General features: G+C 34.3%; 2 protein-coding genes and 2 pseudogenes across 3 annotated transcripts; all 4 read left to right on the plus strand.

Annotated features, from left to right (window-relative positions):
* Positions 1-825: 825 nt before the first annotated feature.
* Positions 826-6,238, plus strand: LOC143627293 (puromycin-sensitive aminopeptidase-like; annotated as a pseudogene). The gene is made up of 25 exons (XR_013152571.1): positions 826-891; positions 982-1,057; positions 1,144-1,334; positions 1,418-1,492; positions 1,595-1,702; positions 1,774-2,001; positions 2,099-2,126; positions 2,200-2,286; positions 2,375-2,400; positions 2,484-2,547; positions 2,629-2,709; positions 2,823-2,870; positions 2,955-2,978; positions 3,078-3,146; positions 3,580-3,689; positions 3,759-3,839; positions 3,914-4,097; positions 4,166-4,314; positions 4,387-4,525; positions 4,625-4,853; positions 4,922-5,097; positions 5,188-5,298; positions 5,513-5,629; positions 5,714-5,785; positions 5,923-6,238. The product of XR_013152571.1 is annotated as a puromycin-sensitive aminopeptidase-like (transcript).
* Positions 6,239-7,071: 833 nt separating this feature from the next.
* LOC143627291 (puromycin-sensitive aminopeptidase-like) lies at positions 7,072-12,942 on the plus strand. Its single transcript, XM_077097145.1, has 26 exons — positions 7,072-7,141; positions 7,994-8,094; positions 8,176-8,251; positions 8,341-8,531; positions 8,616-8,690; positions 8,779-8,886; positions 8,971-9,245; positions 9,334-9,361; positions 9,437-9,523; positions 9,603-9,628; positions 9,717-9,780; positions 9,864-9,944; positions 10,021-10,068; positions 10,149-10,172; positions 10,273-10,341; positions 10,428-10,537; positions 10,611-10,691; positions 10,785-10,968; positions 11,042-11,190; positions 11,272-11,410; positions 11,495-11,723; positions 11,805-11,980; positions 12,078-12,188; positions 12,296-12,412; positions 12,513-12,584; positions 12,720-12,942. Exons 2-26 carry the CDS (start codon positions 8,032-8,034, stop codon positions 12,798-12,800), a joined length of 2,664 nt encoding a protein of 887 aa, XP_076953260.1. The 5' UTR covers positions 7,072-7,141; positions 7,994-8,031; the 3' UTR covers positions 12,801-12,942.
* A 2,118-nt stretch (positions 12,943-15,060) lies between these two features.
* On the plus strand, positions 15,061-17,474 carry LOC143627299 (uncharacterized protein At1g76660-like). The gene is made up of 2 exons (XM_077097149.1): positions 15,061-15,259; positions 15,932-17,474. The coding sequence occupies exons 1-2, from the start codon at positions 15,161-15,163 to the stop codon at positions 16,877-16,879; spliced, it is 1,047 nt and encodes a 348-aa protein (XP_076953264.1). The 5' UTR covers positions 15,061-15,160; the 3' UTR covers positions 16,880-17,474.
* Positions 17,475-18,628: 1,154 nt separating this feature from the next.
* Positions 18,629-20,198, plus strand: LOC143627298 (BTB/POZ domain-containing protein At5g41330 pseudogene; annotated as a pseudogene).
* The last annotated feature ends 3,001 nt before the right edge of the window (positions 20,199-23,199 follow it).

The following is a 23,199-nucleotide window of genomic DNA, read 5'->3' on the forward strand; positions in this document are numbered from 1 at the left end:
TATGGAGTTCAAACTAACCTGTCTCTAGCCCAACCGGTTTGCTTCACCTGAAATGTCAATTGAGTTAAAAAAGGGTTGACCCTTGATAAAAGTCTACTTAAATTAATATTTTTTCAGTGGCGATAAAATTATTATAATAATAATATCTACAGGCAATCATCAGTCAACAATAACACTAGATTCTGATTCCACACCCAGATCAAACTAAGGGTATGTATTTTGATTTAAAAGTTATACACTTTTGTGAATCTATCAGAATCTTGATTATTAGTTAACAATGGATAGATTGATCATCTCTTGTGATTACTTAATACCATCTATTAATCTTTGTGTTTGTTTGTTTGTGATCTTAGTTGCTACCCTGGTCAGGTTACCTACTGTAAAGATTAAGGAAAATTAACTTCATTTGCCCCTACTAGCTTAAGCTCGACTTGTGAGTGTAGTTTTTAAAGCTCGAGCTCGGCTCATTTATTATTTATTAATTAATTTATATATATTTATATTTATAAAAACTTTATATAAAAATTTAAAGTATAATATATATATATATATATATATATATATATATTATTCAGTTATTTTTATTAAAATTACATATATATTGATTATGATACTGATTAACTAAATATATACTAAATATTATAAATAAAATTGTAGGCTCATTTGGGCTTGCAAGCCGCCTCGAGTTTGATAACTGAAGCTTGAGCTCGTTTAAGCTTGGCTCGAGTTGACCTTTAGAATGCTATAAGTTGATTTTTTATGATAACCGTTTTACGATGGTTGTGATTGTAGGAAAGGTTTGACCTTTAGAGAACCAGTCAAACAAGTATGGATGCTCCAAAAGAGATCTTTCTAAAAGATTACAAATTACCCGATTACTACTTTGATACGGTTTGTATTTCGTTTAATAACATGTGTAATGTGTTTGTTACATGTGAAGAATTTGTCTCTAATATTGCATACTAATGAGTTGTTAATCAGGTGCATTTATCCTTCTTGTTGGACGAAGAACTAACAACCGTCTGCGCAAAAATCAGTGTCGTTCCTAGAGTTAACAGTATGATTTGCATTTTCTATGATACAAAGTAACATTACTTAGTAGTTAATATCCTCTTTTAACATAATATGACGTCATTTGGACAGGTGTCGCCTCCCCATTGGTCTTGGATGGGGTTGACCTCAAGCTGATTTCGGTCAAAGTCAACGGAAATGAACCGAAGGACGGAGATTATCACGTGGATTCACAACATCTTACTCTCACCTCACTTCCAAGTGGGAATTTTATCTTGGAAACTGTTACTGAGATATTACCACATAAGAACACATCATTGGAGGTAAAACAGTTATTAGTTAATTATTATCATTTATTAATTTAATTTTTTTGGATTTATCTGATAAAGTTGCATTCTTGATACAGGGTCTTTACAAGGCTTCTGGTTACTTCTGCACACAATGTGAAGCCGAAGGTTTTAGAAAGATAACATATTTTCAGGTTCATAATTTAAAAAAGTTATTATTCCTTTACTTTCTTGATATTGGTATTTTTTGTATTTTTATTTGATATTATGCGTATGGTATGGTTTCACTGTTTCAGGATCGTCCTGATGTTATGGCGAAATATACTTGTCGTATCGAGGCCAACAAATCCTTATACCCGGTATTGTTGTCTAATGGGAATCTTATCGAGCAAGGAGACTTAGAGGTAGAAAATATTTTTTTTATATTGTTCATTATTTTTGTACTGTGTTTTAAATATTTGGAAATTTGTTGCAGGGTGGAAATCATTATGCTGTTTGGGAGGACCCGTTCAAGAAACCATGCTATTTGTTTGCTTTAGTTGCGGGTCAGTTAGAGAGCCGAGATGACACTTTCACAACGTGTTCGGGTCGTAAAGTTGCACTGAAAATATTGTCTAAAAGCAGCCATGAAGTGGGATGAAGATGTTTTCGGTCGTGAATATGATCTTGATATCTTTAATATTGTGTCAGAAGATTTTATCTTGTAAGCAATCTGTTCTTGTTTCATTGTTTTTCATATGTATTTCTTAATTTCTGCATTTACTAGTATAGTTTCTTTTTTAAACATGTGATTGTCACAGGGGAGCCATGGAAAACAAGAGCCTGAACGTATGTGCATTAATAATTTTCACTTTCTTTATATCATATGTTTTTCGTATAATAATCTTTTTTTCCCAAATAGATCTTCAATTCAGATCTTGTTTTGGCATCACCAGAAACGTCTACCGATGCAGATTATGCTACGATTTTGAATGTCGTTGGCCACGAGGTATGTTGCTTATCTAATTTCCTTATTTAGTTTTATACTTTTGTTTAAATTATAAATATATTCATCTAATTCGTTCTTTATGTTGCAGTACTTCCATAATTGGACAGGCAACAGGTTAGTTTATATCAATTTGTAAATTATATTATCAATAAATAGAATTTTATTCGGTTTTTTACAAATTTTCTAAATGTTTGTAGAGTGACATGTCGGGACTGGTTCCAGTTGAGTTTAAAAGAAGGTCTTACTGTTTTCCGTGATCATGTGCACACTTTTAACCCCTTTTTAACTTTTCCAAAGATTTTATTTTAAATATGAAAGTTAAAAATTTTTTATGTGTTGCAGGAGTTTTCATCTGATATGGGAAGTCGTACGGTCAAGCGGATCGGTGCTGTTTCAAGGCTTCGTACATACCAATTTCCACAGGTTATAATAAACACTAAATATAATTAGTTATAGAGTTAAAGAATTTAGTAACATCATATCATTGCTTTTCGAATACGTTACGCTTGAAATATCGTATTTGTCATATATTTTAGGACGCAGGTCCTATGGCTCACCCCGTGAGGCCTCACTCTTACATCAAGGTTCAAATTTTTTCCCGCTGTATTTAGTTTCATGATAATTTTAAATTTTCTAACTCTTTATCTTTTCATTTTTTTTCTTTCTAGATGGACAACTTCTATACAGTGACGGTATGCTTCTGATTTTTTTTTGTCATTGGTATAGTAAATGTTATTACTTTTAACATTAAAAACCTGTCTAATTTGTTTTTATTAATTGTATGATTACAGGTGTATGAAAAGGGAGCTGAAGTTGTGCGCATGTACAAAACATTATTGGGAAGTCAAGGGTTCCGAAAGGTAAATAAAGATGACTAAATAGTTTGAATGTAAACGAATGAACGTAGATGAATGAATGTAACTGAGCCAATACCAATCAAATGTGATTGTGAACAACAATAAACTGGGCCTAAAATGTTATTAAAACTAGCCTAAAATTTAATGAGCCTAAAAGAATTAAATGAATATATTAATGAACGTAGCAAACAAGCTTAAGCAAACGTAAATTAATGAACATAAATGAATTTAAACGAACGAGCGTAAGCGAATGCTCACAAACATAAATATAAATGAACGAGCGAGACATGTGTTTATGTTCGTTTGTTTAATAAATGAACGAACATATTACATAAACGAAACGGTTCGCAGAAAGTTTAGTTTGTTTCCAGGCCTACTTGAATGTATGATGTTTATGTGGTTATTTTGTGGTTAAATTGACACATACTTATTTTAGGGAATGGATATGTACTTTCAAAGGCATGATGGACAAGCGGTAACTTGTGAAGATTTCTTTGCTGCTATGCGAGATGCTAATGATGCAGATTTTGCTAATTTTCAATTATGGTATGTTTATAATCAATTTTCAGTTTTTATAATTTGGATAAAATGATTATTTTTGAGACTCGTTTTCAGGTATTCACAAGCGGGTACACCTATCGTGAAGGTTACTTCTTCTTACAATGCTGAAGCACGTACATTTTCTTTAAAATTTAGGTACCTTTGTGTTCTTTACGGTTTTTGTTATGTATTTATTTTGTAATGACCCGTAAATTTTGTCTTTTTCTCAGCCAAACAGTGTCCCCCACGCCTGGTCAGCTGGTAAAGGAACCCATGTTTATTCCCGTGGCAACAGGGCTTCTCGATTCAAGTGGGAAAGATATGCCATTATCATCAATTTATCATGATGGGAAATTAGAGTCTGTTACATGTGGCGGTCAGCCCGTTTACACCACTGTTCTCAGAGTTACAAAGGTATGTTTTTACATTTGACCAGGCTTGGAAAAGTCAAATTTGTATCTGATATATTAATTTACAATCAGGGTGAAGAAGAGTTTATATTTTCTGATGTTCCCGAGAAGCCAATTCCGTCTCTGTTACGGGATTACAGTGCTCCGATCCGCCTACACTCTGATCTCACAGACAATGATTTATTTTTCCTTCTTGCTCATGATTCAGATGAATTTAATCGGTAATTCTTGTTAATACCACATTAAGAAAACAAAAGGGTTTTTAAAAGATTGTATCTTTATTGTTAATACAGTTGGGAAGCTGGTCAAATATTGTCAAGGAAGTTGATGCTTAGTCAAGTTGTTAATTTCCAAGAAAGTAAAGCTTTGGCTCTTGATCCACAGTTTGTGCACGGTATTAAATGCATTCTTTTGGATTCGTGTCTTGACAAGGTATAATTTTTACTACTCAGTTTTTACTTCTAACGGTTTTCTTTTCTTGTTTTTTAAATTTGAAGAAATTGGAAAACTAAATTGATTTGTTTAATGTAGGAGTTTATTGCAAAAGCAATAACTCTTCCGGGTGAAGGTGAAATAATGGACATGATGGAAATAGCTGACCCTGATGCGGTCCATGCGGTTAGAGAATTTATCAGAATGCAGTTAGCTTCTGAACTGAAGCAAGAGTTTTTAAATCTGGTCAAAGAAAATAGGAGCTCAGAGAAATATGTGTTTGATCATGCAAATATGGCCCGAAGGGCGTTAAAGAACACTGCTCTTGGTATGTTTTGCTATCTTTTTGACTTTTGGTACTATGACTTTAACAATTTGACTTCTTGGAAAAAAAAGGTTATCTTGCATCTCTTGACGATGAAGAAATTACTGAGCTTTTGTTGCACGAATACAAAACTGCCACAAATATGACCGATCAGTTTTCAGCTCTGGCATCCATTGCTCAGAAACCGGGTAAAGCCCGTGATGATGCTTTGGCTGATTTCTATAACCAATGGCAGCATGACCATCTGGTAGCTTCTCTATAGCCTAAATTGATGCTTTAAATTTTCTAAAAATAAAATAAAATTTTGTTATGTGTTTGTTTCTTTATTCAATTTTAGGTTGTTAACAAGTGGTTTGCACTTCAATCCTCGTCGGATATTCCTGGGAATGTTGAGAACGCTTACAAACTTTTGAGTCATCAAGCATTCGACCTTAAAAATACCAGCAAGGTTAGATTTTTCAGGATTTAACGGGTCAAAGTTAAATTGCGCTTAAAATGAAATGGGCTGCAACTTTTTTTTCTCATACATAATCTGTTAGTTACTTATAAAATGCAAAAGTAAAGATAATATGGTTGGCGGGTCAATCCAGCCCGTTTGACCACCTCTGTTTACTTTTTGTTCTTACATGTGATGTCTTTTCTCAAACCGTGAATTTGAGCAGGTGCGCTCGTTAATTGGAGGATTTCGTGCTTCGCATGTTAATTTCCATGCTAAAGATGGTTCAGGCTACAAGTTCTTGGGTGAAATTGTGCTACAACTTGACAAACTCAACCCACAGGTGATCATGATTTAATTACCCGTTTTTTGTTATTTTTTCTTGGGTCGAGGTGAAATTACCGTTTTGCCCTTCTTTTGAGTGCAGATGGCGTCTGGCATGGTTTCTGCCTTTTCTAGGTGGAAGCGGTATGATGAAACCCGGCAAAACCTTGCTAAGGTATGGTTTTTGATCTATTAATTTAGTTGTTTTAAAACGGGCTTGTTTTGAAATAAAAAAAAAACAAAAAACTATTGAATGTTTTTTTAATGACATTGTATTTCGACGATTAAAATTGTTAATGATGTTGGAAACAGGCACAGCTAGAGAAAATCGTGTCAGCAAACGGGCTTTCAGAGAATGTGTATGAGATTGTTACAAAGAGTTTGGCAGTTTAGAAGCATCTTCTCTTTGTTTTCGTGCGTTGGCGTATACAAATGAATAATAATAAGAAGGCTCTAGATTGCCGAGTTTTCTAGATGAATTATACAAAGAATGCTTTACTAAAGAGAACCAACATTTTGTTGATGCAGCAAGTATGCAAGTATATATAGTTTGTTCAATTTTAAAGTTTTGGGCTAGCCGCATATATGTATTCGTTAGGAACGCTGTTTGTTTGATATTCTCGTTGTAATAGAATCGGTTAGCATGAAGTTATTGTAATATCTTTGGCTATATTCAATTTGAATTTTGAAATGATGTTGGGATTGCTCGGTTTGATTCGTTTTCTGTCTTTTTCTCTATTTCGGATCTTTAATACCATTTCAATTGGTATTTCACAAATCTGAACTTGTTTATTATCAAGCTTGCACTTGATTCGAAGATAAAAGAACCTACAATACTTGTTGAATTAGTGACCTCACTTTCATCGAAGTAAAGGTTTTGAATTGAAATAAATCATACACAATATTTTCCATATAAAGCCAACTTCGGTTCGACACAAATTTGGTCAAGCTAGTTTTTATAATACGAAATTGATCAAAATCGACATTTAACTAGTCAAAATTAACAAAATACATATAAACTTTTTAGGTTTTCACTTATAAACATTGGCTAAATAAATCATTGACATGACACAGGACAATCCATTCACCAATGAACACAAACGGTAAAGTCTCCATTACACAAACTTAAAAAGGACAAATAAAATCGGCCACACGGGCAATTAAGTCAAAGGTTGAGATTGTTAGACGAAATTTGTCTCCATCTTTTATTTTATTATGCAAAATTCGCTACGTTTTTAAAATCCGATACGTCTTTGAAAGAAATTTGTCTTTCTTTTAACCTATTAACTAAAAGCACATATTTCAAAATCCTACATAAAATATTAAAACTCAACTTGATTAAGAGCAAATTAAGGTAAAAAACACATTATAAAAAAAAATCTAAATTAATATTGGAATCTATTGGGCTGGCAATAGTATTATGTACACGCAATCATCATGAACATCAGTGTATAAGTAGACACATATCATACCTTAGTAGTACTTTCATCTTAGGTTTTCTCAAACACTATCTGATTCTCACCCACATCAAACAAAGGTACTATCTTTTTTACTTTCACTTTATTTCAGATTTATTTGTTTTAATTTTATCTTTTTTTTAAGTCTTGTTAACAAGCACTCATATAGTAGCTTTATGATGATGGGTTTTGGGATTTAGGGTTTAATTGTGTTACAGTTTTAATCTTTATGTGATGTGAATCTATTGGAATCTTGATTAGTTGATGATGGATCGATTGTTAATCTCATGTAGGTGTTTAATACCTAGGGTTTTGTTTTCAAGAATTGTGAAGATTAAGGGAGATTAACTTCATTTGTCATTAATACATAGTTGACTTATTGTTAATATACTTAGGGGGTGTAAACGAGTCGATCGCGAGCTTGACTAGGCTTGTTTCGAGCTATATTTATGGAGCTATATGCATGAGTAGTTTTTCAAGCTCGAGCTCAGCCTCGTTTATTAATTATTAATTAAGTTATTAATATTTATATTTATTTTAATATATATTTTTTAATAATAACTATATATGCACATATATAACATTATGTATATTGTTTAGTCATTTTTATAGTAATTTTATTTGTATTAGTAATGATTAAATAATTATATGCTAAACAGTTCTAATAGAAGTTATATAAATAGTAGGCTCGTTTAGGCTCGCGAGCCGACTCGAGCTTGATAAGTGAAGCTTGGGCTCGGGATCGTTTATTAAACAAGCTTTTTGTTATGCTCTAGCTCGGTAAGCTTGGCTTGATTCGAGCTTTTTTCTAGGTGATCTTGAGTATCGCGAGCGGCTTAGACTGTTTACACCCCTATATTCCAGTCAGAATGATATAAATTGTTGTATTTTTTTTATAATCACTGTTTTACGATGGTTGTGATTGTAGGAAAGGTTTGACCTTTAGAGAACCAGTCAAACAAGTATGGACGCTCCAAAAGAGATCTTTCTGAAAGATTACAAATTACCTGATTACTACTTCGATACGGTTTGTATATGGTTTAAGTTTTGTTAGTTACATTTTTAGGATGTTTCTTTAATGTTGCAAACTAATGAGTTTGTTAATCAGGTTGATTTATCCTTTTTGTTGGGCGAAGAAAAAACAACCGTCTTCGCAAAAATCAGTGTCGTCCCTAGAGTTAACGGTATGATTTACGTTTTTTACTGATACAATATAAATTAACTTAATACTTTAATATCCTATTTTTCACCCATTATGATGTTATTTGGACAGGTGCCGCCTCCCCATTGGTGTTGGATGGGGTTGACCTCAAGCTGATTACGGTCAAAGTCAACGGCAATGAACTGAAGGAGGGAGATTTTCACGTGGATTCACGACATCTTACTCTCACTTCACTTCCAAGTGGGAATTTTATCTTGGAAACTGTTGCTGAGATATTACCACACAAGAACACATCGCTAGAGGTATAACTGTTACTATATAAAATTTTTCGTTTTGGGTGTTATCTTTTTTTGGATTTATGTTATAAAGTTGCATTTTTGATACAGGGTCTTTACAAGTCGTCTGGTAATTTCTGCACACAATGCGAAGCAGAAGGTTTTAGAAAGATAACATTTTATCAGGTGCTTTATTGAAGTGATTATGGATTTACTTTCTTCTCTTTATTATTGTTCTTGTTTTTTTTAATTTACTTTATGTATACGGCTTCAGGATCGTCCTGATATTATGGCAAAATATACTTGTCGTATCGAGGCCGACAAATCACTCTACCCGGTACTGTTGTCTAATGGAAATCTTATTGAACAAGGAGACTTAGAGGTAAGAAAATATTTTCTGTATATTATTTATTATTTATTATTTATATTATGTAATGTGTTTTGAATATTTTGGGAATTATTGCAGGGTGGAAATCGCTATGCTGTTTGGGAGGACCCTTTCAAGAAACCATGCTATCTGTTTGCTTTAGTTGCGGGTCAGTTAGAGAGCCGAGATGACACTTTCACAACATGCTCGGGTCGTAAAGTTGCACTGAAAATATGGACCCCACCACAGGATCTGCCAAAAACCGAGCATGCGATGTATTCTCTCAAAGCAGCCATGAAATGGGATGAAGATGTTTTTGGTCGCGAATATGATCTTGATATCTTTAATATTGTGTCTGTTCCAGATTTTAACATGTAGGTGATCTGTTTTCATTTCAATGTATCTCATATATTTGTGTACATATATTAATTTGGTTTTTGTTTAAACTTGTAATTGACACAGGGGAGCCATGGAAAACAAGAGCTTGAATGTATGTGGGTTGACTCTTCATTTTTTTTTATCATACGAAGATCGTATAATAATCTTTTTTTTGGTTGTTGAATAGATCTTCAATTCAAAGCTCGTTTTGGCATCACCAGAAACTGCTACCGATGCGGATTATGCTGCCATTTTGGGTGTCATTGGCCACGAGGTATTTATTTTCTGTTTCTAGTTTCATATGTATGTTTAAGTTATAATCACATTTATCTAATTCGTTCTTTATGTTGCAGTACTTCCATAATTGGACTGGCAACAGGTTCGTCTGTATCCATTTGTAAATATATGAAACTATATATTCTGCTTTTTTTGTAAATTTTTTAAACGTTGCACTCAAATGCTTGTAGAGTGACATGTCGGGACTGGTTCCAGTTGAGTTTGAAAGAAGGTCTTACTGTTTTCCGGGATCAAGTAAGCGCATGCTTTCAACTTTTATCAAGATTTTATTTTTAAAATAAAGTTTAAAACTTTGTAACCGTTAACACATGTTGCAGGAATTTTCGTCTGATATGGGAAGCCGTACAGTCAAGCGAATTGGTGATGTTTCAAAGCTTCGTACATATCAATTTCCACAGGTTGTTATAAACACTAAAATCTAATTAATTTTTATAGTTCAGCATTTTATAATTTCTTTTTTATCCTGTTTTCTAGGATGCTGGTCCCATGGCTCACCCTGTCAGGCCTCACTCTTACATCAAGGTTCAAACCCTTTCCCAGTTTCTTTAAAGTTTTGACAATTTTATTTTTTCTAACTCCATCTTTTTTATGTTTTTTTATAGATGGACAACTTCTATACAGTGACGGTATGCTTCTTGATATATTTTGTAATTAGTATAGTAAACTTATTACATTTTGGCATTGTGAATGGCGACTAATTTGTTTTTATTAATTGTATGATTACAGGTGTATGAAAAGGGAGCTGAAGTTGTGCGCATGTACAAAACATTATTGGGAAGTCAAGGGTTCCGTAAGGTAACTAAAGATAGCTTAATGCTTGAATGTATGATGTTTATGTGGTTCTTTTGTGGTAAAATTTAATTGACATATTTTTATTTTAGGGGACGGATTTGTATTTTGAAAGGTATGATGGTCAAGCGGTAACTTGTGAAGATTTCTTTGCTGCTATGCGAGATGCTAATGATGCAGATTTTGCTAATTTTTTATTATGGTATGTTTATAATCAACTTTTAGCTTTTATAGTTTTGATAAGATGATTTTCTTATCTTGTGACTTGTTTTCAGGTATTCACAAGCGGGGACACCTATCGTAAAGGTTACTTCTTCTTACAATGCTGAAGCTCATACATTTTCATTGAAGTTCAGGTAACCTATTTTATTTTATTTTATTTTATTTTTAAGTTTTTGCTATGTATCTGTTATGTAATGACCCGCCTGTTTTGAATATTTTTTTTTCAGTCAAACAGTGCCGCCTACGCCAGGTCAGCCGGTAAAAGAGCCTATGTTTATTCCCGTGGCAGCAGGGCTTCTCGACTCAAGTGGGAAAGATATGCCGTTATCATCAATTTATCATGATGGGAAATCAGAGTCTGTTGCATGTGGCGGTCAGCCCGTTTACACCATTGTTCTAAGAGTTACAAAGGTATATTTTTATATTTGACCAGGCTTGGAAAAGTCAAAGCTGTTAATTCACTCGAATATTAATTTGCCATCAGGGTGAAGAAGAATTTGTATTCTCGGATGTGCCTGAGAAACCAGTTCCGTCTTTGTTGCGGGGTTACAGTGCGCCTATCCGTCTACACTCTGATCTCACAGACAGTGATTTGTTTTTCCTTCTTGCTCATGATTCAGATGAATTTAATCGGTAATTCTTGTTAATAGAAACAAACCCACATTAAGAAAACAAACGAGTGTTTAAAAGATTGTATCTTTATTGTTTTTACAGCTGGGAAGCTGGTCAAATACTGGCAAGGAAGTTGATGCTTAGCCAAGTTGTTAATTTTCAAGAAAGTAAAGCCTTGGTTCTTGATCCACAGTTTGTGCACGGTATTAAATGCATTCTTCTGGATTCGAGCCTTGACAAGGTATTATTATTATTATTACTTGTGTTTTCTTCTCGTTTTTTAGATATGAAGAAATTGGAAAACTGATTGATTTGTTTAATTTAGGAATTTATTGCAAAGGCGATAACTCTTCCCAGTGAAGGTGAAATAATGGATCTGATGGAAGTAGCCGACCCCGATGCGGTCCATGCAGTTAGAAAGTTTATCAGAAAACAGTTAGCTTCTGAACTGAAGCCGGAGTTTTTAAATCTGGTGAAAGAAAATAGGAGCTCAGAGGCATATGTGTTTGACCATGCTAATATGGCTAGACGGGCGCTAAAGAACACTGCCCTTGGTATGTTTTGCTTTCTTCTTGATGTTTTATATTATATAGTTGACTGTTTGACTTTATCTATTTGACTTGTTGGAAAAAAAGGTTATCTTGCATCTCTTGAAGATGAAGAAATCACTGAGCTTGTGTTGCACGAATACAAAACGGCCACAAATATGACGGATCAGTTTTCAGCTCTGGTAGCCATTGCTCAGAAACCGGGTAAAACCCGTGATGATGCTTTGGCTGACTTCTATAACAAATGGCAGCATGATTATCTGGTAGCTTCTCTAGACCCTAAATTAATTTTGTTAAATGTTGAATTATCAAGAAAATATTGATATTTTGTTACGTGTTTGGTTTTTTCTTAATTTTTAGGTTGTTAACAAGTGGTTTGCGCTTCAATCCTCGTCGGATGTTCCCGGGAATGTTGAGAATGTTTACAAACTTTTGAGTCATCCCGCATTTGACCTTAAAAATCCCAACAAGGTTAGACCTTAGAATTCATTGGCGGGTCAACGCGACCCGTTTGACCACCTTTTATCATCTTTTGTTCTAATGTATGATGTGTTATCTCAAATCTTGAATTTGAACAGGTGTACTCTTTAATTGGAGGATTTTGTGCGTCGCCTGTTAATTTCCATGCGAAAGATGGTTCGGGCTACAAGTTTTTGGGTGAACTTGTGGTACAGCTTGACAAACTCAACCCACAGGTGCGAATAACTTGATTACCAGTTTTTCGTTTTCTCTTTTTTTCTTTTTCATTTTTTGGGTCATGGTGAAATTACCGTTTTGTCCTTCTCTTGATTGTAGGTGGCGTCTCGCATGGTTTCTGCTTTTTCTAGGTGGAAGCGGTATGATGAAACCCGACAAAACCTTGCTAAGGTATGATTTTTGATCTTTTAATTTAGTTGTTTTAAAATCGTCTTGTTTCGAAATTAAAAAAAAAACTATTGAATGCTTTTTTTTTTAATATTACTGTATTTCGACGATTAAAATTGTTGATGATGTTGGAAACAGGCGCAGCTGGAGAAGATTGTGTCAGCAAGCGGGCTTTCAGAGAATGTGTATGAGATTGCTTCAAAGAGTTTGGCTGTTTAGAAGCAGCTTCCCTTTGTTTTTTATGCATTGGCAATCACATACAAGTGAATTATAAATAATAAGTTGGCTCTCTTGGTTTTCTTGTACTTATGAAAAGATTTTTTTTTTCTTTCTTTTTAATTTAAATCATCACATTAACTCTTGTGCTTGAGCCATGATCCCCATAAGTTATTCAAACCCGATTTCTCTCCAACGCACCGTTTAAGTGGGCAATACATGTGTGTGGAATGGTGCATGTTCATAAACAGAATCACAGAAGCCATGGTATGTTGTGTACTTGCTGATATGGGTGTATAACATGCTTAATGGGCATACCATATGACCATTTGTGAGGCTATACTTTGAAAACATACCGGATAAACCTCAATACGTTGCCTATAAACTTCTCACAGGCTAGTTGGGCGTATAATACACTAAAGAGAACTGCCATTTTGTAGATGCATGAAGTATAAATAAGTTTTTGTCATAAGCTTTTGGCTTTACATGTATAAAACTAATTAGTTGTCATAAGTTAAAAAAATGAGTTTTGTAATATAAGCATTTGCTTGCTTCTGGTTCATTATAAAAGCAGGGTGCTACATTTTGCGCTCACAAACTATGGGGATTCGTCCATGAGTTTGTTCATGTCACACCCGCGTATGTAGAAAATCTTCAATCAGTTTATCTTTGATCACCACATGTTTACACCGTGTTCATATGTACGAGTCTTGGTGAGTATTCGCTTGAATGTTTGTGTACTTTCATATGTATGTGTGTATACGATTATTTAGGATATGAAAAGACATACTTTTTTTAGAATATGCATTATTTAAATTACTTTGTTTAAATAAGTTTTCATCTTAAACATGATATTAGTCATTTAACATTGACTGAGTGATAAAGATTTTTATTATTTTAAAAGAAGACCAGCGTTTAAATTCTGACATGAGATAGAGATAGATTATTTTAATTGTGCAGTTTATGAATAGTAAATGAATGGACGTGTGAGTCGAAGTTAAAAAAAAATAAATAAGTAAACACCATATTAGGCTTACTTTTAACTAGATAAAAAAACACCATATTAGGCTTACTTTTAACTAGATAAAACCGTAAAAGTAAAATTTTGAAGTTATTTTTTGTAATTTTTCTATTTTAATTAAGTAAAATAGAAAGAGTAAGAATATTTTGAAGGTGGGACCCACTTAGATACCTAGAGAGGGGAGTAGGGAAAGGCACATAAAAGAAGTGGATGGACACACACGTGCACACCATTATTATACTCCCACTTTACAAAGAATTCTCTTTATTTTAATATTAGTTAACATTTTAATAACTTTATTATAAACTTTTGTTACGATCATTCTTGCTTCAAAACAGGGTCATGTTCTTTTCAAATGACTAACTTACCCCTTATAACAACTCTAAAAAAACCTCAATAATTGAACTTAAGACAACACCTACCCTTATCTAATATTTCAAAAAGTTAGGTTGGTTTTGTTAGCTACTTGACCAAATATATTTAAACCCAAACTACTATTTTTAAATATCATTGCATTGATATACTCATAGAAAGTAGAACCACTTACTTCTACAATATAGTATGGCTCAATGACCAAAAAAAAAAAAAGAAACATATATAAAGTTAAGATAACAAAACTAATGAATTAATTTGGTTATTTTACTATTCTTCACAACTTTTCTCAAACTACACCCGAAACTGCAACACTCACTTCGGTAAATCACAAACAAGTTATTAATGTTTTTCACGTATGTAAATGTATAACTGAGTTATTAATAGTAACAAAACTATAGAAGTATGACAAGTGCTTAAAACTATCTATATATTTATTACAAGAAACATTGTAACATGTTTTTAACCATAACGTAATCCCATGCATCGACACGGAAGAAAATTCTCCAACCCATGAATCATGTGTTGGATCTAAATACCAACCTTTATCATTGATTTGAAAGTTCCAACATTAATTTACATTTATGCCATGGCAATAACTATAACAACAAGAATCAACCCCACAATCATGCCATTGGCAAGCTAGGGTTTAATAAGGGCAGAAGCATGCCCATTTGGTGTGAGCTTTTTAAATGCAAAGTAAATAAGGTGGATCATTCAATAAGGCAAGTGAAACCTATTAAATTCCCATTTCATGAAACTTAAGGGTACTTTAGTCATTTCCCTAATTTCATTTCCTATCACCACCCTATATATATGAAACTATCTTTTAGACTTTTTAGCTTATGTTTCCAATATTATTACTTTCCTTGCATACAAATAATTAAACACAATCTCAACTCATTACCGTGTTTGACCTCAAAAGTGAGAGTTTTAGAGAGAGAAATTAAGTTTCTTGATTTGGAAGAAGATGAGAGGTGTGTATGATGATACCATGGTGACGGTTAACTCCACCGTGTCGGCGATCCGGTCATCGGAAAACAGAGCAACTCAGTCTTCTTCAGTTCAGGTGAATAAAAATTCAATCTTTTTTCTTTAATTATGCAAATTTCATCATTTCCTTGATGGGTTTTCTTTTTTGATGGGTTTCTAACATGGGTTTATGGTTTTCTTGATATTTTAAAAAATTCAATCTTTTTTATTGGGTTATGTGAATTTGATCATTTCCTTGATGGGTTTTGCTATTTGATGGATTTCTAACATGGGTTCATTGTTTTCTTGAAATTTAAGATCTGGGTTTGGTTGCTTGAATGTTTGATCACCTCCAAAGCTAAAGACTTTGATTCTTGATACTAGTTCATGTTTCTTGATTTTTTATTTTTTAATTTTTTGCTCTTTTAAGTGCAATTCTGTATTGTTTTTGGAGATTAATGAAAAGGGTATGCTGACAAAATATGTAATTTTATTAAAGATTGGAAATTTACAGTTTTGGAAACTGTATGATCAGTATGAAGCAGTCTTGAATAGGTTTTTTAAGCTTTTATTTGACCAAAAATGGTTCTGAACTCTGAAGTTTCTGCTTTGTGTTTCCCCTGTTTGATTGAGTTAGTTATTAACTTATTATCATAAAGAAAGATAGGTAGAAGCAAATTAAAAATTAGATTTTGTTCATATTAAAAAAAAGGTGAATTCTTTTATAGTTTAGTAATTTTATCAGCTAATGTTGATCAATATTATGCAGAAAAAAAGATGGGGAGGCTGTTTGAACATTTCATGGTGTTTTGGATCACAAAAGCATAGCAAGAGAATTGGTCATGCTGTTCTTGTTCCCGAGCCCAGTTATTCGACAGCCTCGGCTCAAGTGCCTTCAAACATGTCTCAGCAAAATTCAAGAGTCCTTCCCTTTATCGCCCCGCCTTCGTCTCCTGCATCTTTCCTCCACTCAGAACCACCATCAGCCACCCATTCGCCTGGCGGCTTCCTATCCTTCACATCCGTCTCCGCGAGTATGTACTCACCGGGCGGGCCAGCTAACATGTTTGCCATTGGCCCGTATGCCCACGAAACACAATTAGTGTCACCACCAGTGTTCTCGACTTACACCACTGAGCCGTCCACTGCCCCTTTTACACCCCCACCAGAGTCGGTTCACATGACCACACCTTCGTCTCCTGAGGTTCCTTATGCTCGGCTTTTGAGCTCGTGTGACCAAGACAATGTTATACCTTATGAGCTTCAATCTTATCATCTGTACCCCGGAAGCCCAATGGGCCAGCTGATATCACCAAGCTCGGGAATTTCCAATTCGGGCACCTCGTCCCCGTTCATGGATGGGGATTTTAATTACGGTGGGCCCCACTTCGTTCACTTCCCGACAAGTGGGAAAGACGATCAACATCATTTGGTTGATCATAGGGTGTCGTTTGAGGTGACGCCCGAACAAGTGGTCAGATGTGTCGAGAGAAGACGTTGTGCTGACCTGGCAAACGGACGTGAATGCCGTGATGACATGGAGAGACATCAGAGGCATAGATCAACCACCACACTAGGATCTGTTAAAGAATTCAACTTTGATAGTACGGATGGAGCCGAACCCGATTGGTGGACTAACGAGAAAGTTATCGGGAAAGAACACGGGCCAATCAAGAACTGGTCTTTCTTTCCTATGATGCAGCCAAGTGTCAGCTAATGATTGGACGCCACGATGAAGAAATCAAGTAACCAAGGATTGGAAGGATAGTGATGACTGATGTGTTCTTAGTTCTTACTGTGAAAAGAACTTTTTTTTCAAGGTTAAATGGGGCATATAACCTAACACTAGCATATATATATGTAAGCTAAATAAGCTCATAAGTAAAAAATTTTGTTGTAAGGTTAGTAGGAAAACTTGCTCCGGTTCAAGATTCAAACATGTGAGCTTGAACATTAGTGTTGTAGCTCATCGAGTGCCATCTGACTGACCATCACGTCGAGTTTTTAGTCATATGAACACGAGACAGGTTTTTCTTATTTTTAGACTTAATGTTGTGTATAAAGTGTATTATGAACAAATGGATTAAGCAAGAAAATTGGGAAGAGAAGTTGGTATTTTCACTTGGTACTACTTTTAATGACCATACAAGTCTTGTTACATTTTGTTTCTATGGTTGCTTGTTAGATTCAAGTGTAAAGAGTGTTTTTAATCTTGATCTAGTAAGAGACAATATGTTCTTATTAATTGAAAAACTATACACTTGTATACCAAAGCTATACGTCCGTAGTACAGTATACCATGGCTATATGACTTATGCCCGTATAAAGGGGTATTTAAGAACTATGCGTCCGTATATCAGGGCTATACGCTTATATAACGATTTTTGTCTTTATCAAATGTGATGACTAATATGATAAAGGCAGGGAGTATATTAGTAAACACATCTAGAAAGGGATGTTGGCTTGGCATCACCCTTCTGGAATCTTGGAATAGTTTATCTTGGCAGTAATTGATTTCAAAACTTTGGTCAGAAATAAGGGAATTTCCAAGAAGACACCAAAAACATCATGGTTCACAAATATGCACGAATGTTATAGTCAATTGTCAAAGTCCAAATATGTGGTCAAACTAAGGTAAAGTTTCCATTGATCATTGTATCATCTTGTTTGGTTTGACAAACAATAGTATATATTGTATTATTGCTACATCACTTACATGTTAATATTATTAAATATTAATCACAAGTTATTATATCCATCCCCAGACCCCCACTAATTTATCTACTAGACAACTTGCTTGCAATCCCTTCATAAGATTCCCTTATTTTATATCCATCCATTTTACACGTTTACAAAATAATTTAAAATTAATTTCATTAATTGTGTAATTAATCAATAATTTTTTATATTGGTCCATTTGGTCCCCACTTGTGACCTAGTGGTAGGAAGACTTGAGTTTTCCGATGAAGATCAAAGTTCGATCCACACTTGTTTCATTTAGAATGGATATTGACAATAAATGATTTGAGCTAGATCTTGCGAGGTTGTCAGTTTGAATCATGTGCACACCTGGGTTTTAGTCCATCGTGTGCTTCGCAGAGAGTTATGCCCTTATGGTGGCACTACCACTGTCAAGCGACAAGGAAATGCCCAAGCCAAACTTTACAGTCAATATGAGTCCGATTGAGACAACAATGCATGGTCGGAGTAAAAACAATAAAACTCACAAAATTAAAAAGCACGGAAGAAAATCTTTATTTAAAAAATAATAATTTTTTGCATTGGTCCAGCTTGGAAACTTCCTACCACAAAACAAACTACCAGCCTCCTATGTTGACCCCCAAATATCATAGACCACAATATAATATTATTCTTGCCTTCCATCCTCTACAAAAATCAAACCTTTTCCAGTTTTTCCCAATCACTCCCACCACCAATATTACATACATACATAAGTTTCTTTCATATTCATAAACAAATCATCAAGAAACATCAAACCCAATTCTCAATTTGCAAAAAGATGCCACCTTTCTCACAATCAAACCCAATCTCAAATGGGTTCTCACACAACAAGAACCACAACCCATCATCAACCAATATCATCACCATTGATGTGGGTGGTCATCTTTTCCAAACCACCAAACAAACCTTAACCCTTGCAGGCTCCAACACCATTTTCTCTAATCTTTTCAACCCATTTGATCAAACCCACATCCCATTTATTGACAGAGACCCTGAATTGTTCTCAATCCTTCTTTCTTTATTAAGAACTGGTAATCTCCCATCAAAGGCTAAATCTTTTGACATTCAAGATATTATCTTTGAAGCCAATTTTTATGGGATTGGTGATGTTTTGGTTCAATCCCAATCAAACCCGTCTCAATTCGAACCGTTTGATCTCGAAAAATCGGTCATTTTGCCGCTTAGTGGCAGGGACTCACCCTCTGCTATTGCCACAACTGGTAATGGGTGTGTTCATGTAGCTCATGGTAGCAAGATCACATCTTTTGATTGGTGTTTACAAAGAAAGTCAACAACTTTGACCAGTTTTGCAGCTGTTGATTCTTTGTTAGCTTTGTCATCCAACATTGTTGCAGCTGGTGCTACAGATTTTAATGGGCTGCAAATTCTTGATCTTGATTTGGGTGGTGTTTCACAAACTCTTAATTGGGATAATGCAACTAAATCAAGCTCAACTGTTCAAGCAATTGGGCTTTCTAATGAGTATTTGTTCACTAGTTTCGAATCTGGCCGAAGGAACTCGAATGCTATCATGGTTTATGATCTAAATAGTTTCAAGATTGTTTCGGAGATTGCGAATAATGAAATCTTTGGTTCTGATATTGGTTCTGCAATCCCATCAACTAAACTGAATTGGGTTCCTAGTCTTAACCTGTTAATGGCTTCCGGGTCGCATAGCGGACCCACCGGGGTGTCAGGAAACATAAAGTTTTGGGATTTAAGGTCTGGGAATGCAGTCTGGGAAATTAAGGAAAGTATTGATTGTTTTTCGGATATTACAGTTTCGGATACCCTTTCGGGTGTTTTCAAGATTGGTGTGAATTCGGGCGAGGTTTCGTATATTGATTTGAAAAAGTTTGGATCTTTAAACTCGTGGACTTGTCTTGGTGACACCCGAAAAGTTAATAATAATGTGAATAATATGAAGAAACAAGGGGTTGGTTGCAAGATTGAAACACATGGGAATCAAGTGTTTTGTAGTAAGCAAGGGGAGTTGGGATTATGGTCAGAAGTTTTAATGGGTTGTTCGAATAACGGTAAAGACCGAATCTTTAAGAAGAATGTGTTAGGACGATCGAAGGATTTGGGTGGTAACCGCGTCACGAATATGGGATTCGGAGGGAATAAAATGTTTGTTACAAGGAAAGATGAACAATGTGTTGAAGTTTGGCAAAGTTCAGTTAGAAGATTGTGATTGTTTTAAGTGTTTGATAAAATTTTATTCTTTTGTTTGTTGGTTTTTGTTTGATTGCTAAGATAGAAAGTAGTGATCATAAGGTAAATATAATAATATTGTGCCCATGATTTGAAATTATATATATATATATTAAAAGACAACTATCTTATGCTTTAACTGTTAGACAACTATCTTATGCTTTAACTGTTGTCATCTTTGCTAATTTAGTTATACATTGATCTCAAAGCTTGGTTTGATAACACCTGGCATTAAAAGCTGAGTCAAGAGGTTTCATTATTATTTGTGTGATGACACATGCCATCAGAATTCAAAAGTGAGTGATAAGGTGTCGTTATTCTCAGGTGAGTCACTCTCTCTCTCAGTTACATCCCACCGTTTCATTTTCTTTATAACAGTCACCATTGTCTTCAACCACCGAGGTCATCACCACCATCGTGTTCAACATCCCATCTGTTGTTGCCGGCTTCCATTTGGAAACCTAGGTGGTCCGATGGCCTTTACTAAGGTCGTCGCCACCATCGTGTTCGACATCCCATCTACGTTAACGGGTTCCATTCGGACACCCTAGGTGGCGGTGGTGGTCCGTTGGCCTTTTAATGGGGAAATAATCGGAAGGGTTGTGCGGTGTTGGTGTTTTAGTGGTGGTATTTGGGTGTTTTATGGCCTGAATGGTGTTCAAGGTTGCGTTGCGTGCCATCGGTTGTTATTGGCCGGTATGTTTCGGAAATGTCATTGGTTTGAGTGTACATTGTGCTTCACGTGTTGTACAACATGTACTTGAAATTGGTTAATTTTTGCAGCAATTGTTGGTATCTTCCTGTGGGCTTTAGCCCATCGGTTGTTGTTCATTGTTTGGTTTGACTTTCTTTGTGGTTACTATATTGCCAGCGACTTTTGGGTCGTCTATGGTGGTTGTGGATTTGCAGCATGTGGCGTTTGAGGTTGTGATGATTGCTTGAGGTCTGAACCTCTTCAGATTGATGTTTATATAACTTTGAAGCGATGGTCTGATTATAGGTTGATATGACGAGACTGTACTCATTTTAGTGATGGTTTATGGGCTGAAAGGTTGCTATGATGATGGTTTGAAATTGATCTGAGCACACCTGATGTCGGTCCTTTCTTCCGAGCTTTATTTGGTTGTACTAATTTAGTGGTTATAATTCGCCAAAAGTACATTTATGATTATAATTAATGGAAAATGGTTATAATTTTATTTTAGAACCATGGTTATAATTCTCCAATCTATTCCATTGTGTTATTTACTGAGTGTATTAGTTTGTATATTTCAAGGAAAATAACTGACTGGCATGGTCTCGAGTCATATTATGTTATTACTCCAATCAATAATTTTTATTTTAGATCTCCAAGATGATTAAATTATAATAAGTGTATGTCTTGGAAGATTAAATGGTTTGAAAATTGAATTGAGTAGTTAAGTGGCCAAGGTATTGGACTCAATGTACAGCTCATTAGAATAGAAATATATATAATTCAAATCTTACACCATGTTCCAAAATGTACACAATTTAACAAGAAGTTACTGTTTACTGACTGCGTTTTCTTTTACTTATGTACGGTATTGAAAACTTTGATTTACTTCAAGCCAGATGATCAAAATCGAGACTCTCGATCACCAAGATCTAAGATTCGGCTTGCGGGGGTCGAAATACTAGTTTATATAATTTGTTGAACTTTTTTGGATCAATGATTGGATGTGTAGCAAGTTTGGGTTTTCAATGGATTTATGGGGACTGATCTTGTAAATCTTTTGATGTAAAATGTATTGTTGTTTTTGTTGTCATCTTTTAAGTTTGAAAATTATTAGTAAACTAGTTTTCATGGGCCAGGGGTAAGCAATAATCGAACTATTAACTAAAATTAAAATTGAAAATTGACTAAACCAAACCAAAATTAACCATAAACTAAATTAATCAAAGATTGGTTATTGTTTATTTTGTACACCAAGTTAACCAAACCGATACATTCATATTTTCATATAAGTTGTACACTAAGATAACCGAACCGAACCATTTCATGTATTTATACCACTATTTATATAATTATATCTTCATTTCAATGTGCTCATTTTATATATTTATGTATTCATTTCATGTATTTCTAAGTAAAAGTTTTAGTCCAAGTTTAATTTGGTTATTAATCGAAACGAAATCCAACAAACTAACCGAATAAACCATACCGATTAACTGAAAACTGATTGGTTAATCGGTTGGAGCTAATAACATAATCAAACCATACACACCTCTACTATGGGATATATTGTGCATTTCTTTATTAATGTTGGATTCATGATTTGCAATTTATATAATCTTTTGAAATTTTGGGATCAATGGTGTGTAGCAAGTTTTGGATTTTGGATGGATTTATGGGGACTGATATTGTAATCTTCTAATATTGTTGTTGTCTTTTAATTAATGGGAAAAGTAGATTTGATTCTCTGGCAATTATGCAATTTCTTATATAATACTTAGCTACTGGCCTTCTAATTAGTTTTGTTTTTAACAAGTTATAACAACTCATTTTCACGTTTTTGGCAATATTATGAAATAATTAAATTCCATTAAAAGTTATACCTTTTTAATTGTACCAACAGTTGGTTTACCCTCATCCAGCTTGATCACTGCCAATTTAATCCAAAAATGCACACAATAATTCATCTAACCTAACCAAATAAGAAGACCTCCTATATAATTAGCATATTTAAAAAATAAATTAAATATAACTTTATGCGTGGGATGGGGATAGCAACAGCATATTAAAAATGAGGTGAGTGATAGGTAGGTAGGTAGGTTTGACTAAGGAGTTTTTTAGATCTTAAAAACTAACGGTCAGATATTAGATCTCGTCTTATTTTTTATTCAAATGAATGGATTCGTCTTGATTCCCTCCATGATCGTTCGAGCTTTATTAAAACTTAAAAGTACAGTTATGCGTCCTTTTTCACATACATCAAATTGTAAATAGAATAATACATTGTGGCGTATTCTTGTATAGTTTGCTCCCTTGTACATTTAAAAAAAAAAACATACACCAATTGTAAATAGAATAATACAGCGTATTAATTCTTGTATAGTTTG

The sequence above is a fragment of the Bidens hawaiensis genome, unplaced genomic scaffold (assembly GCF_021521415.1).
Source record: "Bidens hawaiensis isolate Kalapana, Puna unplaced genomic scaffold, B.hawaiensis_p1.1 tig00004618_1, whole genome shotgun sequence".
NCBI classification, from domain to species: Eukaryota; Viridiplantae; Streptophyta; class Magnoliopsida; order Asterales; family Asteraceae; genus Bidens; species Bidens hawaiensis.

Excerpts from the sequence above, each read along its gene's own strand:
- LOC143627291 (XM_077097145.1), top strand. The coding sequence starts at position 8,032 with ATGGACGCTCCAAAAGAGATCTTTCTGAAAGATTACAAATTACCTGAT. Across the intron at positions 9,781-9,863 it reads TTACTGTTTTCCGGGATCAA|GAATTTTCGTCTGATATGGG; the intron begins GTAAGCGCATGC and ends CACATGTTGCAG. Across the intron at positions 9,945-10,020 it reads GTACATATCAATTTCCACAG|GATGCTGGTCCCATGGCTCA; the intron begins GTTGTTATAAAC and ends CCTGTTTTCTAG.
- LOC143627299 (XM_077097149.1), top strand. The coding sequence starts at position 15,161 with ATGAGAGGTGTGTATGATGATACCATGGTGACGGTTAACTCCACCGTG. Across the intron at positions 15,260-15,931 it reads CTCAGTCTTCTTCAGTTCAG|AAAAAAAGATGGGGAGGCTG; the intron begins GTGAATAAAAAT and ends AATATTATGCAG.